This window comes from Cavia porcellus, unplaced genomic scaffold, assembly GCF_034190915.1.
Source record: "Cavia porcellus strain 051 isolate PalLab524CR breed Dunkin Hartley unplaced genomic scaffold, mCavPor4.1 scaffold_27, whole genome shotgun sequence".
Classification (NCBI taxonomy): Eukaryota; Metazoa; Chordata; class Mammalia; order Rodentia; family Caviidae; genus Cavia; species Cavia porcellus.
Window position 1 is genome coordinate 9,264,623 of NW_026947510.1, and position 21,100 is coordinate 9,285,722.

The following is a 21,100-nucleotide window of genomic DNA, read 5'->3' on the forward strand; positions in this document are numbered from 1 at the left end:
TACTTCTTTTCCATATACAAAACTTATTCATTCATCAAGTCTAATTTATCAAATGGCTGCTACCACATAAAGTGTGTCCTTGATTTTACTCAACAAACGTAGGCACATCTTCTACTCTCCCATTGTTCCTCCTATATTTAAAAAGCCCACGAACACCAAAAGTACCATAATGGTGGCAATTATTAACATTATCATTTTTGAGCAATACCAAATAGGAAACATTAGAAAATATATCTCATATGATAAGCACAATTCTTAACATGCAGTCAGTGCTCAATAAATATTTGTCAAAGGAAAAAGTCTGATTTCAGACAGTATTCAACTGAGCCTAACAGATTACGAGAGATGCAGGATCAGTATTTGAGGGAAAAGGGTAGGACTGAAAGCGTATACAGTGAAGTCAGTCATATGATGAGTGAAAGATATGACAGAATGAAACATACATAACAAAGAAGTATACAGAGCCCAGAGAAGGAAATTTCTGGAACACTAAAATTCAGAGGAGAATAGAAAAGATACAAATAAAAAAGGAAATGAGGCTATTGAAAAAAGCAACAATGTTGTAAAATGAGAGACAGAGAGAGAATATGAATTATGAGCGAACCATTTATCAAAAAAGTGAAACAAGGGGCTGGGGATTTAGCTCAGCGGCATAAGCGCCTGCCTTACAAGCAGGCAGTCGTGAGTTCGATCCCTCGTACCGATAAAAAGGAAAAAGACAAAAAAAAGGTGAAAAAAAAAAAGACTGGGGATTAGAAAGTGTTCTCTGAAACAGTTGAGTTTAAGCTCCAGACATTGCTATGGTCAAAGAAAATAAAATTTAAAACAAGTGGCAACATTTTGAAATTAGAATTTTATTGATAAACTCATAGTCCAGAAGAACAAAGGTGAAAGTATCATGGAAAGGGGTTAGGTAATAAGGGAAGGGAGAGGAAAAAGGTGTCAGTTCCTTCTTGTTAAAGAGACTTTTATTCTGAGTTTTAGAAACAGTGAAAGAAATACAATTACTCTTCACAACACAGCAGAAAAAACACACTAAATTAACAAAGGGCAGAAAAAACTGCCAAAACAGACCTTTGTCAATAATACAGAATACAGAAACAGCAGTACTCCAAATTTGTTTCCCCACATGGAATACTGGTCCAAAACAGCATCTTTTAATTCTGATAAACTTCTGAATGATTGTTTTCTGAGGGAGAAAAAAGGAATTAAGTATTAATATATAATACGGTATGTAACACTCATAAATGGGAAAAATTTAAATTATCTTATGCACTAACAGAAATAAGAAATTTTTGAAAGCGTCTCAAATTTTCAAATACAAATGTAATCACTAAAAGCAAAAACTACAGCTCTGACAACTACCACCGTAAACAATGTTCACTGTTAAGAGAAAGGCTACTTGGCAGGGAGCTCTTCGTCTCGTAAGAGAAATGCTTCGGGTCAAGAAATTCTTCAGTAATATACCGTTTTAAGGAAAGAGTGACCCTCTTCAAAGAAGTGTTTAACAAGAGAAAACTTTATCTTTTAAAGTCTGAAAAGTATTTTCAAATATCTGACTGCTCATGCTATCTTATGTATTTGTGGCTTCTCTTAGAGAAACTAATGTCAACATTTCAAAACAAGTGCCACCTATAATTCTAACAACATAGTCATCCTTACCTTTTAGTTTGGAATAAAAATAAATGCTCCATTGAAAACATGGTCACTTTTAACAAAAATGAAAGAAAGCACATTTTGGGAAATAAAAAGTAATTTTAATGTTTATCCCAGCCGATACATTTATAGTCACCCAGGACAGAAAAAACATCAAGCTAAAATGCTTTTTTGTCATTGTAATGATGAACAGGATTTTAATGTTTCTTTAAAAGTGTTCTTGGGTAATTAATTTAGGATGAAATTAAATATACATAATTTTATTTTTTTAATTTGAAAGCAAATTAATCCTCAAGCAAGGGTTTTAAAATTCAGGTGCTTCATAAATCTAAGAGCCTTTCTATAGTATGAAAGATTCAAAATGGCAATGTGTCCACAAGGTAAGTATTTTAAATGTTCCAATGTTACTTACTGAATTAATGCATGAAATCGCTCAAAGCCAAGCTCTTCGACAGCCAAGGCAGCTATACATAAAAGACACTTTTCAGCACTACACACGGCAAATAAATGACACAAGATACACACAGCAGGCTGTAAATACTTTCAAGCAATCAAAACTTTCCCTATTTCCTCCCTTAAAATTCTCAGTTTATTTTTAACTTTACTATAACATGAATATATATTTCAATATCTTAATTACCATGGTTATAACCAAAATGGATATACTACTGAGAATGTAGCAGGGTTACTGAAGAACCAACATTTCTTTTCAGTTCAGGTATGCTAGGACAGTTTATGAGAGGAGAAATGATTGACACATCACTGACACGTGTCTGGCACTTTTAAATAAAGTAAACTCATCATAGCCAATCTTCTTCCTTTATAATATAAACCCTCTGGGTTTACTGCTTCATTATCAAACAAATGTGTATAAAAAGGCATAGCACTGAAACTACACAGGCTCAACAACAGCGTTAAGTTTGTTTCCTCTTTCATTTGTGTAACTGCGAAGAACTTTCCAGCAACATATTGTTGCTAATATAGTACAAATGTGAATTGTAAAAATTTAAGAAAATAAGAGAAGCATTTTAATTAAAGATGATGTTTATTGAGAACTTCACTAGTTCCAGACCCTTTTTGTAAATGCTGTGCAGGTCTGATTTCATTTACTCCTCTTTAGCTCCATTTTACAGCAGAAGAACTTGAGGCTCAGAGAAGAAGCCCGCACAGTGATAAAGAACAGTACTGACACTGAAAGTCAGTCCTGGCTCTCAGAAGATAAAATCTTATAAAATATGCCAGTCAAAATGTCTACTTTATGACAACCAACAATATGTTATATTATACAAATCTTAAATTTTGAAATATAAATGCTCACTAAGTTAAGGAAATCAATTCATTAGGAATTATAGTAAAAATTTTCTACTTACAATTTAAAATGTCACATTATGCTAGAGATTCAAAGGTTAGTTTTGATCTTCAAATTGTCAAATTACTATTTAAAATCTTTAAAAGTCCAAATGATTAATTTAAATAATCTTTTCTTTAATGGGGGAAACAAACTGAAATTAAATCCAAGTATTCACTACTGCAAACGAGTGTGCATTACCAACAAGCCAAAAATATACACACCACATAAGCCAATGAAATTGTTTGTGCAAAATGTAACATTCATGAAGGGAAACGCTTGACATTTAAATTTTCAGCATAAAATAAAAATTCTGTCTAATCTTTTCTAAATTATACTGTTTTGCAATGTTTCATTATCTCAACATTTTCACTAAGAGTACCATGAAAACAGACATAAAGAGAATAATTAAGAGAGAAGAGGCAAGCAAAATAAAAAGCTTAGCAGGCAGAGATGGTGGAAAATAAAACACAAGAAAAAGAACATAGCTGGGAATAAAAGAAAGAACAAGTAAAATAGATTGTTATATGGAATAAAAATTTTAATGTAAGTTCAGTTCATTACTAAGATCTAAGGTAAAATCCCATTTTTTTCAGTTAACAGCATGTTAAAAACAGGTTTCAAATATGGTGTTATGGCAGGTCAACTTTTAAAATGGAACACAAAATAAACTGGAAAATTACTACACCATGATTTTTGGAGGGGAACTCAATATAATATGCCCATCTAAATTACTTACAGAAGTTAACAAATGTAAAGGATTATGGGGGCATTTAATACAGGCCAGTTTATCACTTATAGAAAATACAGATAACTCCACAGTAAGTACACGATATACTATTCAGAGTCCAATGGAAAATGTTACATAAAAAGATCTATTTTTCACAGATCAATATATAGATTGGTTTTAAGTATATAGTCTTTAAAATACCTTTTAAATAGTTCAATTGCTCCTCTCTTAAAATTTTAGTATCTTAAATGGAACTATTAAACATGCTTACATACAATCTAGAAAAACTTGGAAAATATTTTAAAATCCACATTATGATGTGTTTTACTGTCATCCTTGTATATATTTTCTACTTGCCTTCAAATGTCATTATCAATTCTAAAATAATAAATTATTTTTGAAAAGCAATGTTAAGGTCTGAGAAGAAACATCATTCGATTAAGTTTTAAAAATTATTTCTTGCACACACAGTATTAGAATTTGCCAGGCTTAAGCATTTAAATGCAGAGGTAGGAGAACAAGAGACAAGGCAATGTGGGATAGTTCAGCCCAGGGAGCCAGTGGCACTTATAGAAAATCCCGTACGGAAAGCAAGATGCCTATTACAAGCAATCCAACTGCACTTTCTAAAAATCAGACATCCAATTAAAAAAAAAAAAAAACTTTTACAGAGATGATAATAAATGAAATGCACTTTAAGTAGAATAGGTCACTTTTTCATTATGAGCACGTAGGACTACCAACTGTCAAAAATCACTGACTACCACGATTATTCTTTAAAAACAAGTCAGAAAAACAACTCTTCCATACTACCAGAAGTCTCCATTTTGCTAGTATGTGCTGGCAGATTTTATTCAATTACTTAAGGATTTTCAAAGATTAAAGTAGAATGTATAAATTTTCATTAATGAGAATAACTATTATTTAAGTTATTTTAAAGAAAAAAGTCTTCAATCAAGGTATAAAACTTAAGGCATAATTAAATTGTAATTCAAATTACCTTAAAATAATTCACATATATGACAATGTCCAACAAATTCAGGAATAAAAATGTCACGCATAATTAAGAAAAATGTTCCCATCTTTGCTCTAGAAAGCAACTACTTAAGAAATTTACTGATGTCAAAAGTCCCTTTTATTTCCAATAATAAAAAAATTAAATTCAAAACTAAAATATAGTTATTAAAATTTTCTAAAGAGTTCTAAAAGTTAAAACATTGTTATCAAGCAAAACATAGAACTTTTTAAAAGTCTATTTTAAGAGATAAGCATGTATCTTCTTTTGAAACATGTAGTATCTTCTAGTAATTAAGATAAATGAAGCAGAAATAGAAATTATTAAGTCATTAATTCAGCATATGCTAGAAAAATTTTATAAAATTTAAAAATATTTTCTCTTCAAAATGTTCAGTAGTTTACTAAAACAAAAGGACACGAATTCATTTTGTGAAATAAAAACATATCTTACAAGAGTGTTCCACTTGGCAACTAGACTCTGCAGGACTCCCAGAAATACTAGCAGTTCCCTCCGCTGTCCTTCCTCTCAGCCAGGAAACCAAGCAGTACGATGCAGAGTTGTCACAGCAAGTGCTTTCTAAAATATCACATAAGGTGTGACAAAGGAGTTCCTTCTGCTCTTCCTCTAAAAACAACCAAAGTAGAAGTCATAATGGCTTCTTTGATAAACAATTCTGCCATGAATAACAATATTGAGAACATCTTGATTTAATGATGAAAATTGATCATTTTAAGTAGGGGAAAATCCATAAACAACAGATCAGAATATACACTTTGTGAAAACAGTGTGCTTTAGAACTAAAACACCACCACTTTATATACTGCCATTGGTTAGAAAAAGAATCCTACTACATGCAGAATTAAACACTATGAGAAAGAATGAATATGGTATTTGGAATAATCTGATATTGATCATCCCTATCTTAAGCTGCAAACTTAGCATTTAAACCATGAGGTTTTCTTTATTGCAGAACCAAGTACAACACCAACGCTGTTGAGACATTTATTTCCCCCACTTCTGAATTCTAATGTCTTTGATCCATCTGTCCCACAAGAACGAGATGATACATCTTCAGCACATCTAAGACCACAAACCATTTCATTTGTAGAGACCATCATAAGTATTGCAGACTCCACCAAGTAATACAGAAACTACTGACACTGTATTACAATAATTTGAGCATTTGAATTCTTTTGAAAATAGCATACTCAGACCTTTTTTCTTTTTTCCTTTCTTTTCTTTTTTCTATTCTGCAGTAGTAGGGCTCACTGAGCTTTGAGTCTCAAGGTCACTACCACTGAACTACATTCCAAGTTCTATCCCTCCATCCACTGATTGACCGGATCTTACAATGGCCTCAAACGTGTGATCTTCTTACCTCAGTCTCTTGAATGGCTAGGATTATAACCCTGGGGCACCACGTTTAGTTGACCATTTCTCTCTGAATTTTAGCCCCTCTCCTTTTTACAGGTAGTGTTATTCTCTAGAATTAATATTATTTCCTGGAAGTTTCTAGTACAGGACAAGTACTATGCAATATTTTTGACATAAACAGGTTTCTGTCTCTGATAATGGATTAAAAATTCTTTAAAGGCACCATTTGTGCCATTTATAAGCACCATTTGTAATTACCATGACATTTATGGCAATGCTTTATAGATTTTTATCAAGGTGAGTATACCTCTCTGTAAGAAATATACATTTTAAGGCTAGGGATTTAGTTCAGCAGCATAATCGCCTGCCTTAAAAGTACCTGGTCATGAGTTCAATCACTGGTACCAAAAAAAAAGAAAGAAAAAAAAAAAAAAGATAAAGTTTAAGAATACAGTTATACTGATAAAATTCCATTCAACAGTTTTACAAAAAAATTTGTATTTTGGTAGATTATATGTTAATAAAAACGATATGAGTATGCTACCTTATTGCTTAAATTAAAATCATTGGTAGGTTCTACGATCATGGTTCAGAAGGGAAGCTGTTATGTCCTTACCTACAAAATTGGGATATACCCTACCTTCTTTCAGAAGTTATTTTGAGGTTCACGTGAAATAGTGTAAATGAAGGAAAGAGCTCTGTAAACTGTCAAGTAGAAAGCAATGTCTGTTATTATCAGGTAGCACCATGTATCTGACTTAGGTTGTGGACAGTGTAACAGCTTCATTTGTAATTCAGTTCAGATTTGCAGTATTTGTACTATATAATGCGTTACGTTAAAATATGCAGGAGTGAAAAGATAATTCTGAGCTTATGATCAGAGATAATTAAAATAAACTTCCCATAAATATCTATTCTTTAAAATATGCTAGCACCTAAAAGTTCAAGGAAGTGTACATTTTAACAAGAGGCCAAAAGGTTTTCCTTTAATTATAGAAAAACCAAATTTGGAAATAAACATCTTAAAACTTGTAATTATAAATCATAAAACTTTCTGAAACATTTAAAAAGAAAACTCAGAAAAAAAATCTGATAGTTTAAATATTTTTATCTTAAGAAAGTAATTAACAATGAATGTTTCATAGAACACCTTTAAAATAGAGAATGCGGTAAAAGTTTTATAAGACAGCTGTAATTATACCTGAGCAATCCCGCCAAGATGACTTCTCAGAAGAAAACAGGAGCTTCTTCAAAAGAAATGCCTTTACACAATTAAAGCAAGGATTAGAATGCATTACAAACATATCTCATTCTTTAAAAAAAAATGAATATGCACCTCCTTTCTTATGTTTTAATTTTGAATTTTACACAAATTTCAAATGTTTTTTTCTTCACATTTGACAGTATCCATAATAATTATTTACTCAGAATACACTACTATAAACTATCCTAGAACCATAAAAGCAATCATCCTTAAGTGGAAGAAATGACCCAAGGAATTAAGACACTTAACTAGAAATTTCAGGATGTTATTGCTCCACTCAAAAAGTGAACGCCTTATGGAATTGAAATAAATCTGCATGTCTCTTACACTTCTTGGGTTAAAAAGGAAACAATATAAATGTGTTTCTTAGCTTTGATACATAGTAAAAGACTATTGGGATCATCACTTTTTATCATGAAGAATGGTGAACTTTAACTCATAATGCTATGAAGACAAAAGAAAACACAAACCAATCCCTTATCTTCCCTTTAGTAAGTCATCTCATTGTTACTGGAGTTAGTCAACAGAATCCTGTTCAGTACAATGTTTGCTTCCCAAAGTGCAGTCCACCCAACTCATTCATTTAAAATATAGACTCCTGGCCTCCACCTACTGAATGTGAACCTCTGAGGACAGACTCAAGAAAAACAGGTTACTAAATTGATTCTTATGGGTGGCTGAAAGCACAAGAGAGCACAGATTAAGAGGACTGTTTTAAGTGAGACAGACCTTGGTTTGAATTCTAGTTACATTAACTATAAATAATAATAGTACAAATTTTAAAGGAGTGCAGAGAGGTACATATGAGACAATTCATACAATGCATTCAATACAGCACCTGGTATCTAATTATCAATTCACAGAATTTTTTAAAAAATTAATGTTTTATCATATTCACATAGAAGTAAAGCCTACAAACACTACAGTAAGCGCTCCTGATTTTTCTTCAAAACAACCAGCACCATAAAAATGAGTAATACAACTAAGTATCTTACAAAATTTGGAAATGGGATAAGAATATATATTTTTCTGTCCTTAATACAACCACTTTTTTTCATACTTATTTGCACAAGGAAAAATCACAGTGCATGTATTTTATTAAATTTCCACTTTGTTTTCCTAAGAAATTTAATAATTATAATTCTTAACCACTATTGTCTACTACTACTAAGCTATTGAAATATACTTACATTTTCATGTTTAATTATATTACTGTATATCAGATTTGCATGTTTTGGCTTCTAAAAACAGTCTATAAACTTATTCTTGAATAGCTTTTTTCTAAATGAATTATTTCTTTAGGACGAATTCTTGTAATAAGTACAATTTTTTCATCAAAAAAATCTGTACTAGTATACAGTTCTAATTATAATGTAAAATTCTTTCCCAAAATCAAAGAAAATACACTTAAATTTTTTTTTAATAAGAAGGAGACTAGCTACAGTTTTATTTTTACTTTCTTGGAGTCTTTGTGGGAGTTACTGACTTGATTCTTTCATTGTTTAACACTACTCCAGTTGTCAGAACGACATATTTATGTCCATTTCACCACCTGGGGTCTTCTATCAATTTGTATGAATTACTTGCATAAGAAAAACAATATCCTCTTATTGCTAATAGTCATTAAAATGATTCTTTGTGTGTGTGGTGATATTGGAGATTGAACCCAGGGAATCTGCACTGAGCTATATCATCAATCCCTTTATTTTGAGACAGAGATTTGCTAAGTCACTAAATTTCCTAGGCTAGAATTTATAATCCTCCTGCCTCAGCCTCCTTAGAAGGCTAAAATTGTAGGAATGTACTACTACATCTGGCTAACTGCAAGTATTTTTTCAGCTTAAAGAAAACTTTTCTTAAGATGTTGACAATCCATTCATTTTTTTGTTTCCTGTGGTTTGAATAGTCCAAGCACATATCTGGTACATGGTATGGGATGAACTAAATTCATTTTTTCCTCGAATTGCCAACTAGTCATACTGATGGCATTTATGACACTTCATAATAAATTCAATCTTACTCTTTAAAATAACGACCTATAAAGTATGTATTTTGAAATCAATTGCAAGATTTTTTTCTCTTAGAGAAATACATTTTCAATTTAATAACGTAAGTATATATGGGTATAATATTTACAAGACAAATTTACTTTCAGCTAAAGGTTCAGAAATGTATTTTTAATGCTTAATGAATAATAAATATTGTATCACATTAAATATGTATGTTCAAACTATGACGATTAAAATATATAAATCACAGCTTCTTTTATAATAGTTCTAATATTACACTGCTGTTCAGACATTGCAAACAAAGCAGTAAAGTGAAAATTCTTGATTTTAATAATGCAAGATTATAGCATATCAGTCTATAATTAAAAACATCAAGATTCAAAATCAAACTTTAAGTAAACCTCATCTTTTGTGCAACAAAACTTTTAGTTTTGAAATTCTCTTTGAAATTGGTTGCTAATTCTACGTATGAAGCCCAAAGCTACAATCTAAAACACTACATAATGTCAGCTTATATTACATATGTGCAAAATATTAACTCATTGTCAACTTTCATACCACAAAAACATTAATTCATCTTCATTGTTTTAGGTAAATCTTTTTTATAGAAAGGACAAGTGACAACAGTATAATTAATATAATTGTACCTATCCAGCACATAAAATGTTATTACTCAATAGGATCTTTGTTTTAGAAAAGAGGACAAGACCAGTAATTTCTAATTTTCTTAAGTCAGGGAATCCCTACTGTTTTTCTTTGAAAAAAATACTTCAAAAGGCTACTATTGTGCATGTTTTAAATGCATTTTAATTTTGGATATGTATGGCAATTTACATTTAAAAAAATTAACTGACTGAGTCTCATGGGTTTACAGAATACAGACATCAGAAAACAGCCAAGTATAAAGCATTTGAATTGTGCCTCTAAGGAGTTGGTAAAGTGGTCTATGTTACCTGAACAGGTGCAATAACAGCACAGGGGCCACCTTCAAACTGTTCTAATGCAGATCCCTCTGATTCACTAAACACAAACCCTAAAAATAAAAGCAAGTAGCAAAGATTAAAAATATAATTCAAGTAGCAGCTAAAAGAATTTTTTACATACTCTGCTTTGAGAAGGATCACTTATCACAATAGCAAAATAATCTACAAATCATCAGGAACAGTGACTGTTAACTGTTGCACTAATGTTTGCCTTTCCAAAATGCAAGAAGTGTGTGCACATAAATAGGTCCACAGAAATGCATACAAGGTTCTACATATACAGACCATCTAGCATAATAGTGTAGACAGAATAAAAGGACACTTATTTCATTTATTCATTCACTCATTTGGGTATGGAATTGAGAGCTTTTAAACATGTGCTCTGCCACTGAGCTATACCCCCAACACCTAAGTATGACTTCTGATAATTTAATTTGCTGTAAAGAAAACTAGATAGCCTACTGAATTCAAACAGCATTTCAAGACTTTTTCCACATAGTAACTTTTTTCACTTCCATCTTTGAGTCACATTCTGTAAGTTAAAAATTAAATGGCACTGCAGAAGATAAAAGCCCTTAAATTGGCTCTATGTTACATGAAATATCATCCAACCAGTACTGACTGATAGCAACTAGTAGAAGATCCTCAGAAAGCCAAGTAAAAATTCAGAAGAATTGAATTATTATGTGCATAACCTTGGGGCAATCATGTTTCCTTCCTAGGCCTCAGTGCTCTTATTCTTAAATCATCATTTTAAATGTCAACAAGCTAGAAATCTATCAAATTTCATTGAAGATTGTAATTTAGTCACTCAGTCACAAAATAGTTAATCAACAACAGCTATTTTAACCATCATGCATGGATGTCACAGTTCCTGGTCTATAGGAGCTAATGGTCCAGTTGAAGACAAACAGATCAGTACTAAAACGAAGGAATAAGTTAATGCTGTAACAGAAAGACGAAGACAGTGTGGTGGACACAGCAAGGAGTGACTTCGTCTGCCAAGTCATAACACATAACTGTGAGCCTGGTACTGAATAGGAGTTTGCCAAAGAAGTGAGGGGAGGTAAAGGAAATTCAGGTAAAGAAAGTATCTTTATTAAAGCAAAAAAGTTTGTAGGAGCAGAGAGAATGGAAGAATCAGAGGAAATTTTAATGCAGCTATAAGATAAGATGAGAGTAGTACAGAAGTGAGAGTAAATAGGAGGAGGGAAAGATGGCAAGAGGCACATCTGCAAGGGCCAAACTATGATTCCACCATAGTAGCCAGATGATCACATGGATTTTTTTTGTTTTAAAGAACCATAAAAGGAAGAGCCTTGTTTCAAGAGTCCTACAGAGATACTGTCAATCTAATCAAAGCTACTTAGTGAGGAGAGGAAAACTCACTGTCAAACTGTATTTCTGAGGCAAAATTAAGATTTGGTTAATACGTATAAGTGGGGCCAATGCCTTGGTGAAGACGACATTAAAGCTGCCTCTGAAGTTTTCAGATAGAGATAAGCAATGCTATCTATAGAAGATCTCATCCCATCTTACTTCTTTTCTTTTCCTTCAACTTTTTTTCCACATACCGTTTAATCATACATCAAACGTGTCTTAAAAATATTCCTGAAGATTCCATCAAAAACCTCAACCAATGCTCTTATTCTTGCCCTCTCAAAATCCCCCTAGTCATCCATATACCCTAAATTCAACTTCTTTGTCTTATTTTTTCAACATACAGTTTTTCAATCCATGACTACATCAAATTCATTCTTACCCAAGTCCATCAATGATCAATTCAGTCTACTTTGAAGTCTTTAACCTCTCAAAAAAATCACCTGAAATGCTGACAATCACTTCTAAAAATCACATACCCCTTGGATTTTGGTTCTTTTTGTTCCAAGGTGTCCCTTTCTATTGTTGATGAGCTTTTAAATGCCAATGTTTCTCTGCATTAAGAGGTACACTGCTTTCACTCTATCTATTCTCCCTATAAGTTCATCAACTCCTGGCTTTCTGTTACTGGTTATAATTGGGTAATCAGAAATACAACCCAGATGACACCTTTCAGCATGGACAGAGTCTGAATTTCCTAACACAGCCCTGTACCATCTGCCCTGTAGGTCTCTCAAACACTTTACTCTGTCATTCCCCTCACGTGTGCTGAGTTTCTTTCAGGTCTTCAAATACTGTTTTTCTCAGGTCTCTTGCCCTTTGTGAATGATGTTCCTTCAGTTTGAAACACCTGCTAACCTTTTCCTCTGAAAAGTTCTAATTTGTCTTCTAAGCTTCACTCTAAGACAAGGTCATCATGGTTCAAAGCTACAAAATATAGCCTGTCCAAGTCCATTTACATCCCATGTTTAGTTCACCTAATAGTTCAAGCAACCATCATCTGTTATGACTTCCGAACCAGATGATCCAGTTTCTCCCCACATCTCTCTTATCTCCCATCTATTCATCAGTATATCCAGAATATCTGAGAAATAAAAATTGATTTTTTTCACAACTTAAAACATCTCAGTGGCTTTTCAATGTAATTAAAATAAAGCTAAACTCCTTTTTCATGATCAAAAGACACTGTTATCAATTCAGCTCACCCTCAGTTAACTTTTACTCTCATTATCTATAATGACCTTAGGTCCTTAGGACATCCCAAGGTCTTTTCTTTTTTCTCCCCCCCCCCAAGGTCTTGTCTTGTGGCTTCGATGCTGGCACTTCTATACATCATATGTTCTTTCCACTATTCTCTTCATATGAGTCTTTCTAATTCTTGAGGACTCACTGTAGGTGTTCCTATCTCAGATATTTTTGGACAAACCTATCTAAGTTATCTCCCATCACAATCAGTATTCATCATCATGTACATATGTTGTTACTTACTCATTATTTACCTCGCCTTATAGGTTATCTTGCCTGTTTCACCGAACACTGCTTTCAGTTAGTGTGTTGTAAAGTCATTGTTTCATTAACGCCTTAAGTTTTTTTTCACAGAATGCCAAATGCAATTTTACAGAATGTTTGTGTCATGGAATGCCAAATACAGGTTCAAAACCTGGGAGGCAACAATTTAGAAGTGCGAGGTATGGGTCCTGAACTTAGTGGAAGAGTTAGGACTAGAAACAGCAATTTGATTCATCTGAAATATGTCAGTTAAAGTAAATTAAGAACATGCACAAAAAGATAACAACGTTAGGAACACTAAAAAAATAAGCAGAGGCTGAGTCAGCAGATGACAGGACAATGACAGAGATTAGAAAAATAAAGGAGGGAAAAATATATTAACTAGGGTTCTACAAAGGAACAACCAGAAGGAAAGAATAATCAATTGTTATAAGTGCACCTAAGTAAAGATGTAACTGTTGGATTAAGCATGTCACTAGAAATATTTTTAAAAGAGAGAAAAGAAAAAATGACATTTAGAGTGGAGAGACTAGCCAAACTTTAAAGATAGAAGTATGATTCAGAATAGGAGAAATAGTAAAAGTGAACAATTTAACAAACTTGGCAGAAAAGACAAACGTTGATAACTTGAAGCAAAAATGGACAAGGAAATATTATTTGTATGGACTGAAAGGTGTGAATTATAAAAAATGAGAAGAAAAATAACAATATATATGGGAAAAGAACCCACTACCCAGTCACCCCCACACATTCTTTAAGTAAGCCCTTACTGATACAGTAAAAACTGCCGACTTTACTAAATCTTGCCCTTGACAAACCACTCATGACCCACTTCTGCTACAAACAACAGCTTGATGGCTTATAGCAGTGGTGGCAAACCTATGGTACATGTACCATGGCCGGCTGTTACCACAGAAACGTCTAAAGGGTTTGCCATTACTGGTTAATACTAACGTTTGGTAAAAGCACAGGCGTAATCTTTAAGTTGCCAATTAAACTGTGTGCTTTATAAAACAGAGTATTAGTTTTTGATTTTTGTTTTACTCTGGAGAACTACCAATAAAATATAATTATCCAGATTTGAGTATCTTGCAAACATTGTCTCAGAAATAAATTAAGTAAGTAAGGATGATATGGGAAAGCAAATAACAGGCCATGTTTTTGCTTGTGGTAAGATTTCAAGTTTTGAAGCAATAAACTAGAAAACCTGTATCCATTACTGTAAGTTTGACAGTTTCTCAATGCTCAAAGATTTTTCTGAGTAACAAATGTGACTTCTGATATTGTATTATACTTTAGATTTAGAAAACTGTCATAATCCAGTGGGCAAAGTTTCCACATGACCAATGCCTGCTGTACAAATTAAAGTATAGATGAGTCCATTCAAAGTACAAGCTAGACCAAGGGGTTTAAATTTAACACAGTAAGAGAAAGTCAATGATGTGCCTTCAAATTTCACATTGCAACCAACTTCAAAGACTTTATCATCTGTCAAGTTCTACTGTGGTACCAAAGAAGAATATCCCATTACTTGAAAGGGCTTTTCAGCAGCATTTTTCAGTTAGTTATCTGGGTGAGACTAGACTCTCTCCATATACATCAATCAAAACAACATATTGCAACAAACTGAATGGAGAGGAAATGGAAAATGTAGTTAACAGCTAGACTAAGATCTTCAAAAATGCAAAGCAATGCCATGGGTCTCACACTGATTATGCATTTTTTTCATATTGAAACTCTTCATTTTTAAAAGCATAATGAGGGCATGTGTTCAAAACTTGAAAGCCACTGATCTTAGAGCCCCATATCAGCTCTAAGATGTAATTTTTAAAGGCTTCTAAGTAGATAGGCAAAGAGGAAATAAATAGATATTACTTCCTAAGAGTGAGGAAATGTGCAGGGTAAATAAATGAGGATGCTAATCCTGAAAAGCATATGTAAACCTGACAAAGATAAGAGCTAAGAGAACCACTGAGGGCTCAGTTCCATTTTAATTGCATTTTTGAGTCTGGGCTCAATTTTCCCCAGCAATACACAGTAGACTGAGAGTCAGACAGAGTAAATGCAAGGCTTAGAAATAGATAAGGTGGATGGAACAAATTTAATAAGGACAAGTGACAACTAACAATGCTATCATCACATTAAGACAATAAAATCTGAAGTCCAACCTAGGAGCCAGGGGTGAAGGCTAGAGGCCTTCTGTTTGCTCAGTGGAAATGAGGGCCATGAGTAAGTACATGAGTGCAGAGGAGAAACCAGGCTCTGCCAAACTTCTGGCATGTGCAATAAATGTGAATTAGTAATGGATTATAGCCCTCCTGAAAAATTCTAATGATGGAACACAATTTTCAAGATCCATGGATGAATATAGTTATAGTTAGAACTACAACACAGTGGGTTGTTTTTATATTTTGCATATTAGAACCTCATGGAGAGAATTCTATGCAGATAAGCTTTATATCAAGTTTTGTTTAATTCTCGTACAAACGTATGAATGCTAATTGATTATGACAAAGACTACTGCAGCATAAAATTAAATAAAGTCAGTCAAATGGAAATTAAGTATTCTATACTAAAAAGGGACTATGGGAAGTAGGCTTCTCCTGTTATTATTTTTTTTAATTAACTTGAGTTTAAATTGCTTAGGACAGAAATATTGTTGTCAAGTATTTTCATACTTCAATTATTTTCTAGTTTTAAAAATAACTAACTCACCACAAAATGGTTGATTTTCTCTGATTAGATTTCATATTGCCCATTCTCACAAATGATCCTAACCATACTATAGACCAAAGAAAAGTACGAGCCATAAACTTCTTTGCCATTCTGTACTCCTTTATTTTCATCTCTCACTAAATATATATACATTACTCAAACCAGTTTGATAACTAGTGTAGCACTCCATGTAAACACAGGCAAGGGGAAAGATTGGTTTGCCTACTGCAATTTAAATGATGTTGACTGACTCACACAATTGAACTGAGCTGTATTTTCCTTATCTCCTAAAGTGAGAATAACTACACTTGTCCTTTGACATCGTTCAGAGTTGTTGTAAGGATTAAATAAAATTTTCAAAATTGTTAAGCATAATACACATGCTTTATTATACCTATTTTTAAGTCTTTGAATAAAAATGTTATGTATTAGAAGTACCATGGAATTAACTTTGTCATGTATGCTTACAATCTGAATTTTATAAACTTGGTTGTCAGGAAAATTACATTTTAGAGAAAAGAAAAAGTACACTTGAGAGACAAAGAAGGCTTCTAACAACAAAAAAAATCTTTGAAAATCTGCATTACTACCCTCACTTTGAAAGAAAAATTAATGATAGTGTATATCATTTTTGACATAATGCCAAATTGCATCACATAAATGCCCAAATATACCTTCAAAACTTTAACCCAAGTGAAGTAACTCGTAAATACATTTTAGGGCTGGAGGTTTAGCTTAGTGACATTAGTGCCTGCTTGGCAAGCGCAAGATTGTGAGTTCGATCCCTGGTACCAAAACAAACCCACAAAAAATACATTTTATACCTACATCCTGAATTAATCCTTCACTTTTACATCACTGTTAAGTAATCTCATTTTATATATCATGTAATTAAGAATAGCATCTATAATAAAAATCTAAAACTTTCATTTCAATCAATATAGCCTTGGCTTACTGCTCTTGAACCACAACACTGTGCCCTACCAAACAAATCCTAAATAGCAAAACTCAGTTTTTCTCCTTCTGGTTAATCTTTAGGTGCAACAGGAAAATAACTCAAAGCATGAAAGATGGAAAAATGGCTCACAAAATCTATAATCCAGATTAGGGAATTGGCAAACTACAACCTTCACAGGTTTTTATAAGTAAACTTTTGGAAAAGCCATCCTCATACTGTCTGGGCCTGTTTTTGCTGCAACCAGATCAAGGAGCATTAAGAAAGAAAAAAAAAGGTCTGCAATAGCAGCAATACAATAGAGCTACACAATCATTACTGAAAAGAGTGAGTTTCAGTAAATTAAATGCTTTCATTTATAAGATTGACACTACATCTGTTAGATCTAGATGGTTCTTATTTTGTTTCTGCAGGCATGTGGTTAGTCTGATCATTTTCTGCCACCTCACTACTACTGTTCTCATGCAAACCATCGTCATTTCTCCCGAATTACTGCAATGGTCTCTCATTTGATTTTACTGCCATATTTAGTCTACTATAGCTTAACCTTAAAAAGAGCAACCAAATCAGTCCTTTAAAAGGTTGACAGGTCTTGTTCCAAATCATTCCAAGGGTTCCCACTTCATTCAGAGTAAAAGCAGAAGTCCTTGGAATGGTCTAGAAGCCTAACGTGACTTGATTCACATCATGTGTTACTCTCCCCTTCCCTCCCAGTCTCCAGCCACTCTAATCTTGTTCAGGTGCCTGCAGGATCACTCACTCCAAGTGTCTGCTCAAATCTCATCCCCAAAGTGAACCCACGCAGACAGATGACTCCACCCCCGAATACCCTATCCCTACACCTTCTCAGTATCATCTATGCTTCATGTGCACTATACTGTTTGTTGTCTTCCACTTAATCAAGTTTCAACTGTGCACTTAAACCTTGACATAGGTGAGTGATGATGAATCTTTTGGAGCTCCCAATGATAACAAACATCCCACTGTTGCATGTGGTAGGTTCGCTATCACTGGAAAGTATGTGGCACTAATACACTAAGAAAGTGAAAAAATATATGCTTGGCTTTAAAAACTTCTAAGGCAACTGAGCAGGATGAAACATGGAGGAGACAATAAAGTTACAAGTTAAATTCTATTATTCATTTTTGTTTTTTGGAGAGACAGTCTTACTACAAAGAAGTTGAGGCTGGCCTTGAACTCAGTATGTGGCCCAGACTGGCATCTAATATGTAGTGATCCTCCACCAATGCTTTCTGAGCACTAGATTGGGGACAGGAGAACCAACTTCAAGCCCTTAAGTGTTTTATCATCTTCAAAATAAAAACTAGCAAGTCAGGCATGATTCCACATGTCTGTAATCCCAGTACTGGACAGGCTGACACAGGAGGATTGATTACTTGGAGCTCATGGCCACCCTGAACTACACAGTGAGACTTTGTGTCAAAAAAAAAAAAATAAATAAATAAACTGTAAAATGAAATGAAATCTGGCAAAAACAAAACACCAAGCAAAACACCCACTCCACTTCTTTTTAAACACAAAGGTTTGCAGAATTCTCTAAAATTGTCAAATCAATTTTAAAACAATTACTATGTGCCACTGTTGCAGCTTATTTAAACAAATATATCAAAATAATTTAATTTAACCAATAAATGTAATTTATTATACAGAACGAAAGATCTGCAGTAAAATCTTTCATTTACTCTAAATATTTCACACCTATATCTTGCTTCTAAAACTGCAGTTGTGAATTCAAGCAGTTATTGATTACAAACTAAAGCTAGACTTGATGTCACATGACTAATGCAGCAAAGCAATGTCTTGTGCTTGTTCCCACAATCTCAAGTGATTGCCACAGCAGTATTTTTCAATGCCCTCTAAAGATAAAGGAATGAATACAACACTCAACATACTGATATCAATTAAAAGTATAACCTTCTGAGTCAGAGGTGATAATTTAAAAAAAGTTTTTGCCTTAAAATCTTGACCAGTGTAAGATCAGGAAGAATCATACATCTATAATATAACAAGGCGGGGGGGGGGGGGGGGGGGGGGTCCTTTATTTTGAAATGGTATTCATTCAACTAATATTTAAAACTTTCACATTAATAAAGGGCAGTAGGAAAAGCATTCTAATATGTCATGATAAAGGTTTTTTTTCAGAATAATGATTATCCAGAAAATAATCATATCTTGCAACTGTCAGGGTAGTCACGTGATCTTTGACTAAATTTAGTTCACAGCTAAATGTTTTTTAAATTAATATAGCAATAACTATCATTTGCCAAGCATTTACTATTGCACTAATCAGCTAAATGTATTTATGTGACCTTAAAATTAAATAATGTGAACCTAGAACCCAAGTAAATACCTAATACAAAAAAATTGTGCTCTTACTCGAATTGCCTAAAAGTTTTCCTTGAATTTGTATAATACAAATGGAAATGATATTAACTTACGCTATATTGTTAAATGTGTAATGAATCTTGACTGATTGCAATGAAAGTCAAACATTTCTTAATCCTTCAGTTTGTGTATTTAGAATTGTTCACTAATAGTGAATAAATAAACCAAAGAGATAACTTTTAAAATCTGCAAATGCATATGTCTAAGAGTTTAGAAAATATTAGTTTGCCAAATGTGTGAAAAGAGCCAAACTAAAAAGTTTGGAAATTCAAAGCAAAATAATGAAAACAGAACTAGACTTGGAAGTGAGAGACTTGGAATACATTTCTAGCCCAATACATTTGTGCATCTTTGGTCCAGTCATTTAACCTCCACAACTCACTTTTCTCATTAGGAAGACAAAAGTAATGTACTAAACAGTCCGACTGACTCTAATGAATCATTATTCTAATTTTACTAGCTTTTGAGGTTGACATAGCTACAAGAAGAGACGGGATTACCTAAATCCTGAGTTTCTGTTACAAAATAACACATTTTGAAATGGGGATTTCTAAATATTACCCGAAAAAATTACCTCAACTCCTTGCGAGCACGAGTACATACATACATTAGTGATCTTTCTGACTCCAAAGGTATGCTCTTACCTTTACCATATTTTAAAATTACCTTAAGAATGTGTTAGTTACATTTTACTATAGAAACTTAAAAACTTGGGCAGTTACTAGTACAAAATGCCTAGCATGGAGCCTGGAACAGTGAAGAAATTCAATAAATGATTATTTTACTTTCCTATTTTTATCATTAATAATATATCCTGTATGGGTAATACTACGCAGGCACAAGAAGTACTGTGCCTGTTATTTCTTTTAAATAGTATCAGATACTAACATATTATCTCAGAACCCGGAAGCTTGAGGCCAGGAGATCACTTTGTAGCAATTAATCTTACACTTGTACTTAAGCTGCCACACCGAACCACATAACTACAAGACAAATAAAGCTGCTTTCGGCTGGGCCATCTTGACCTTCCAGTGGACTTCTTTCCCACGTAAAAACAGACAAAATCTTGAGCAGATCACATAAAAGTATTAGGGAGTAAAGGTCCAGGCGGCCACAGCAGCACTGGCTGGGAAACTGCCCGGGAGCAGGGGACACACCTTCGTTGTCAGCTGCAGGCCAGCCCTGGCATCGACCCCCACCCTTGTCCGCAGCTGCAAGGTGGCATGGAGACAGCGGTGGGTGGCTGTGACCAGGCTCCTGCCAGGCCACCCCACCTCCGCCCCACCCCCACCCCGAAGCAGACAGGGCGTTTCTAGAAAATCCAGTTCCAGCGCTGTGCACGGGGACCGGGCCAGAACACAGGGCACGCGAGGGTGTGCAGCGATAGGCGCTACTGACTCTCGCAAGACAGGTGACAGCTCAGCTAGGGTACCTTGCGTCCAGCGGCAGAAGATGGTATCCGAGAGCCCAGGGCTGCTCTTGGTGCCCCACACCAGCTCCATCAGCTCTTTAGTCACTTCGGACATGATGGGGAACCGGCGGGCGGGTCTTCGCTGTCAGGACTCGTGCCCCGGAACATAGGGAAGGGGCGAGTTCGGAGACAGAAGCTGCGGGACGGCGGTAGCAAATGAGTTTCAAGGTTAGACAGGAGCAAGGTAAACGCAGGGAGCGCAAAACCAGGAACCGGGTCTGTCAAGCCGGTCAAGGCTGAAGCTAAGTTTCCCTACCGGAAGTAGGGCAATTTCCGGCTCAT

At 34.0% G+C, this 21,100-nt stretch overlaps 1 protein-coding gene across 8 annotated transcripts in view; it reads right to left on the reverse strand.

Moving 5' to 3' along the window:
- Mindy3 (MINDY lysine 48 deubiquitinase 3) overlaps positions 1–21,072 on the reverse strand; it is a 69,600-nt gene extending 48,528 nt beyond the window's left edge. For 2 of the 8 annotated variants that reach the window (XR_001199582.3, XM_013144563.3), the window contains exons 1-6: positions 20,780–21,072; positions 10,353–10,432; positions 7,328–7,388; positions 5,203–5,376; positions 2,069–2,120; positions 1,075–1,189 (exon numbers count right to left, since the gene is read on the reverse strand). Coding sequence is in view for 7 of the 8 variants with exons in the window: in XM_013144563.3 (XP_013000017.1) it covers positions 1,075–1,189; positions 2,069–2,120; positions 5,203–5,376; positions 7,328–7,388; positions 10,353–10,432; positions 20,780–20,873 (576 nt within the window). In the remaining variant the exon portion in view is untranslated. Of the gene's footprint in view, positions 1–1,074; positions 1,190–2,068; positions 2,147–5,202; positions 5,377–7,327; positions 7,389–10,352; positions 10,433–20,779 lie in introns of those variants that run through there. The other 6 variants (XM_003462768.5, XM_063237859.1, XM_063237861.1 and 3 more) reach the window with 6 other exon arrangements.
- Between the last annotated feature and the right edge of the window lie 28 nt (positions 21,073–21,100).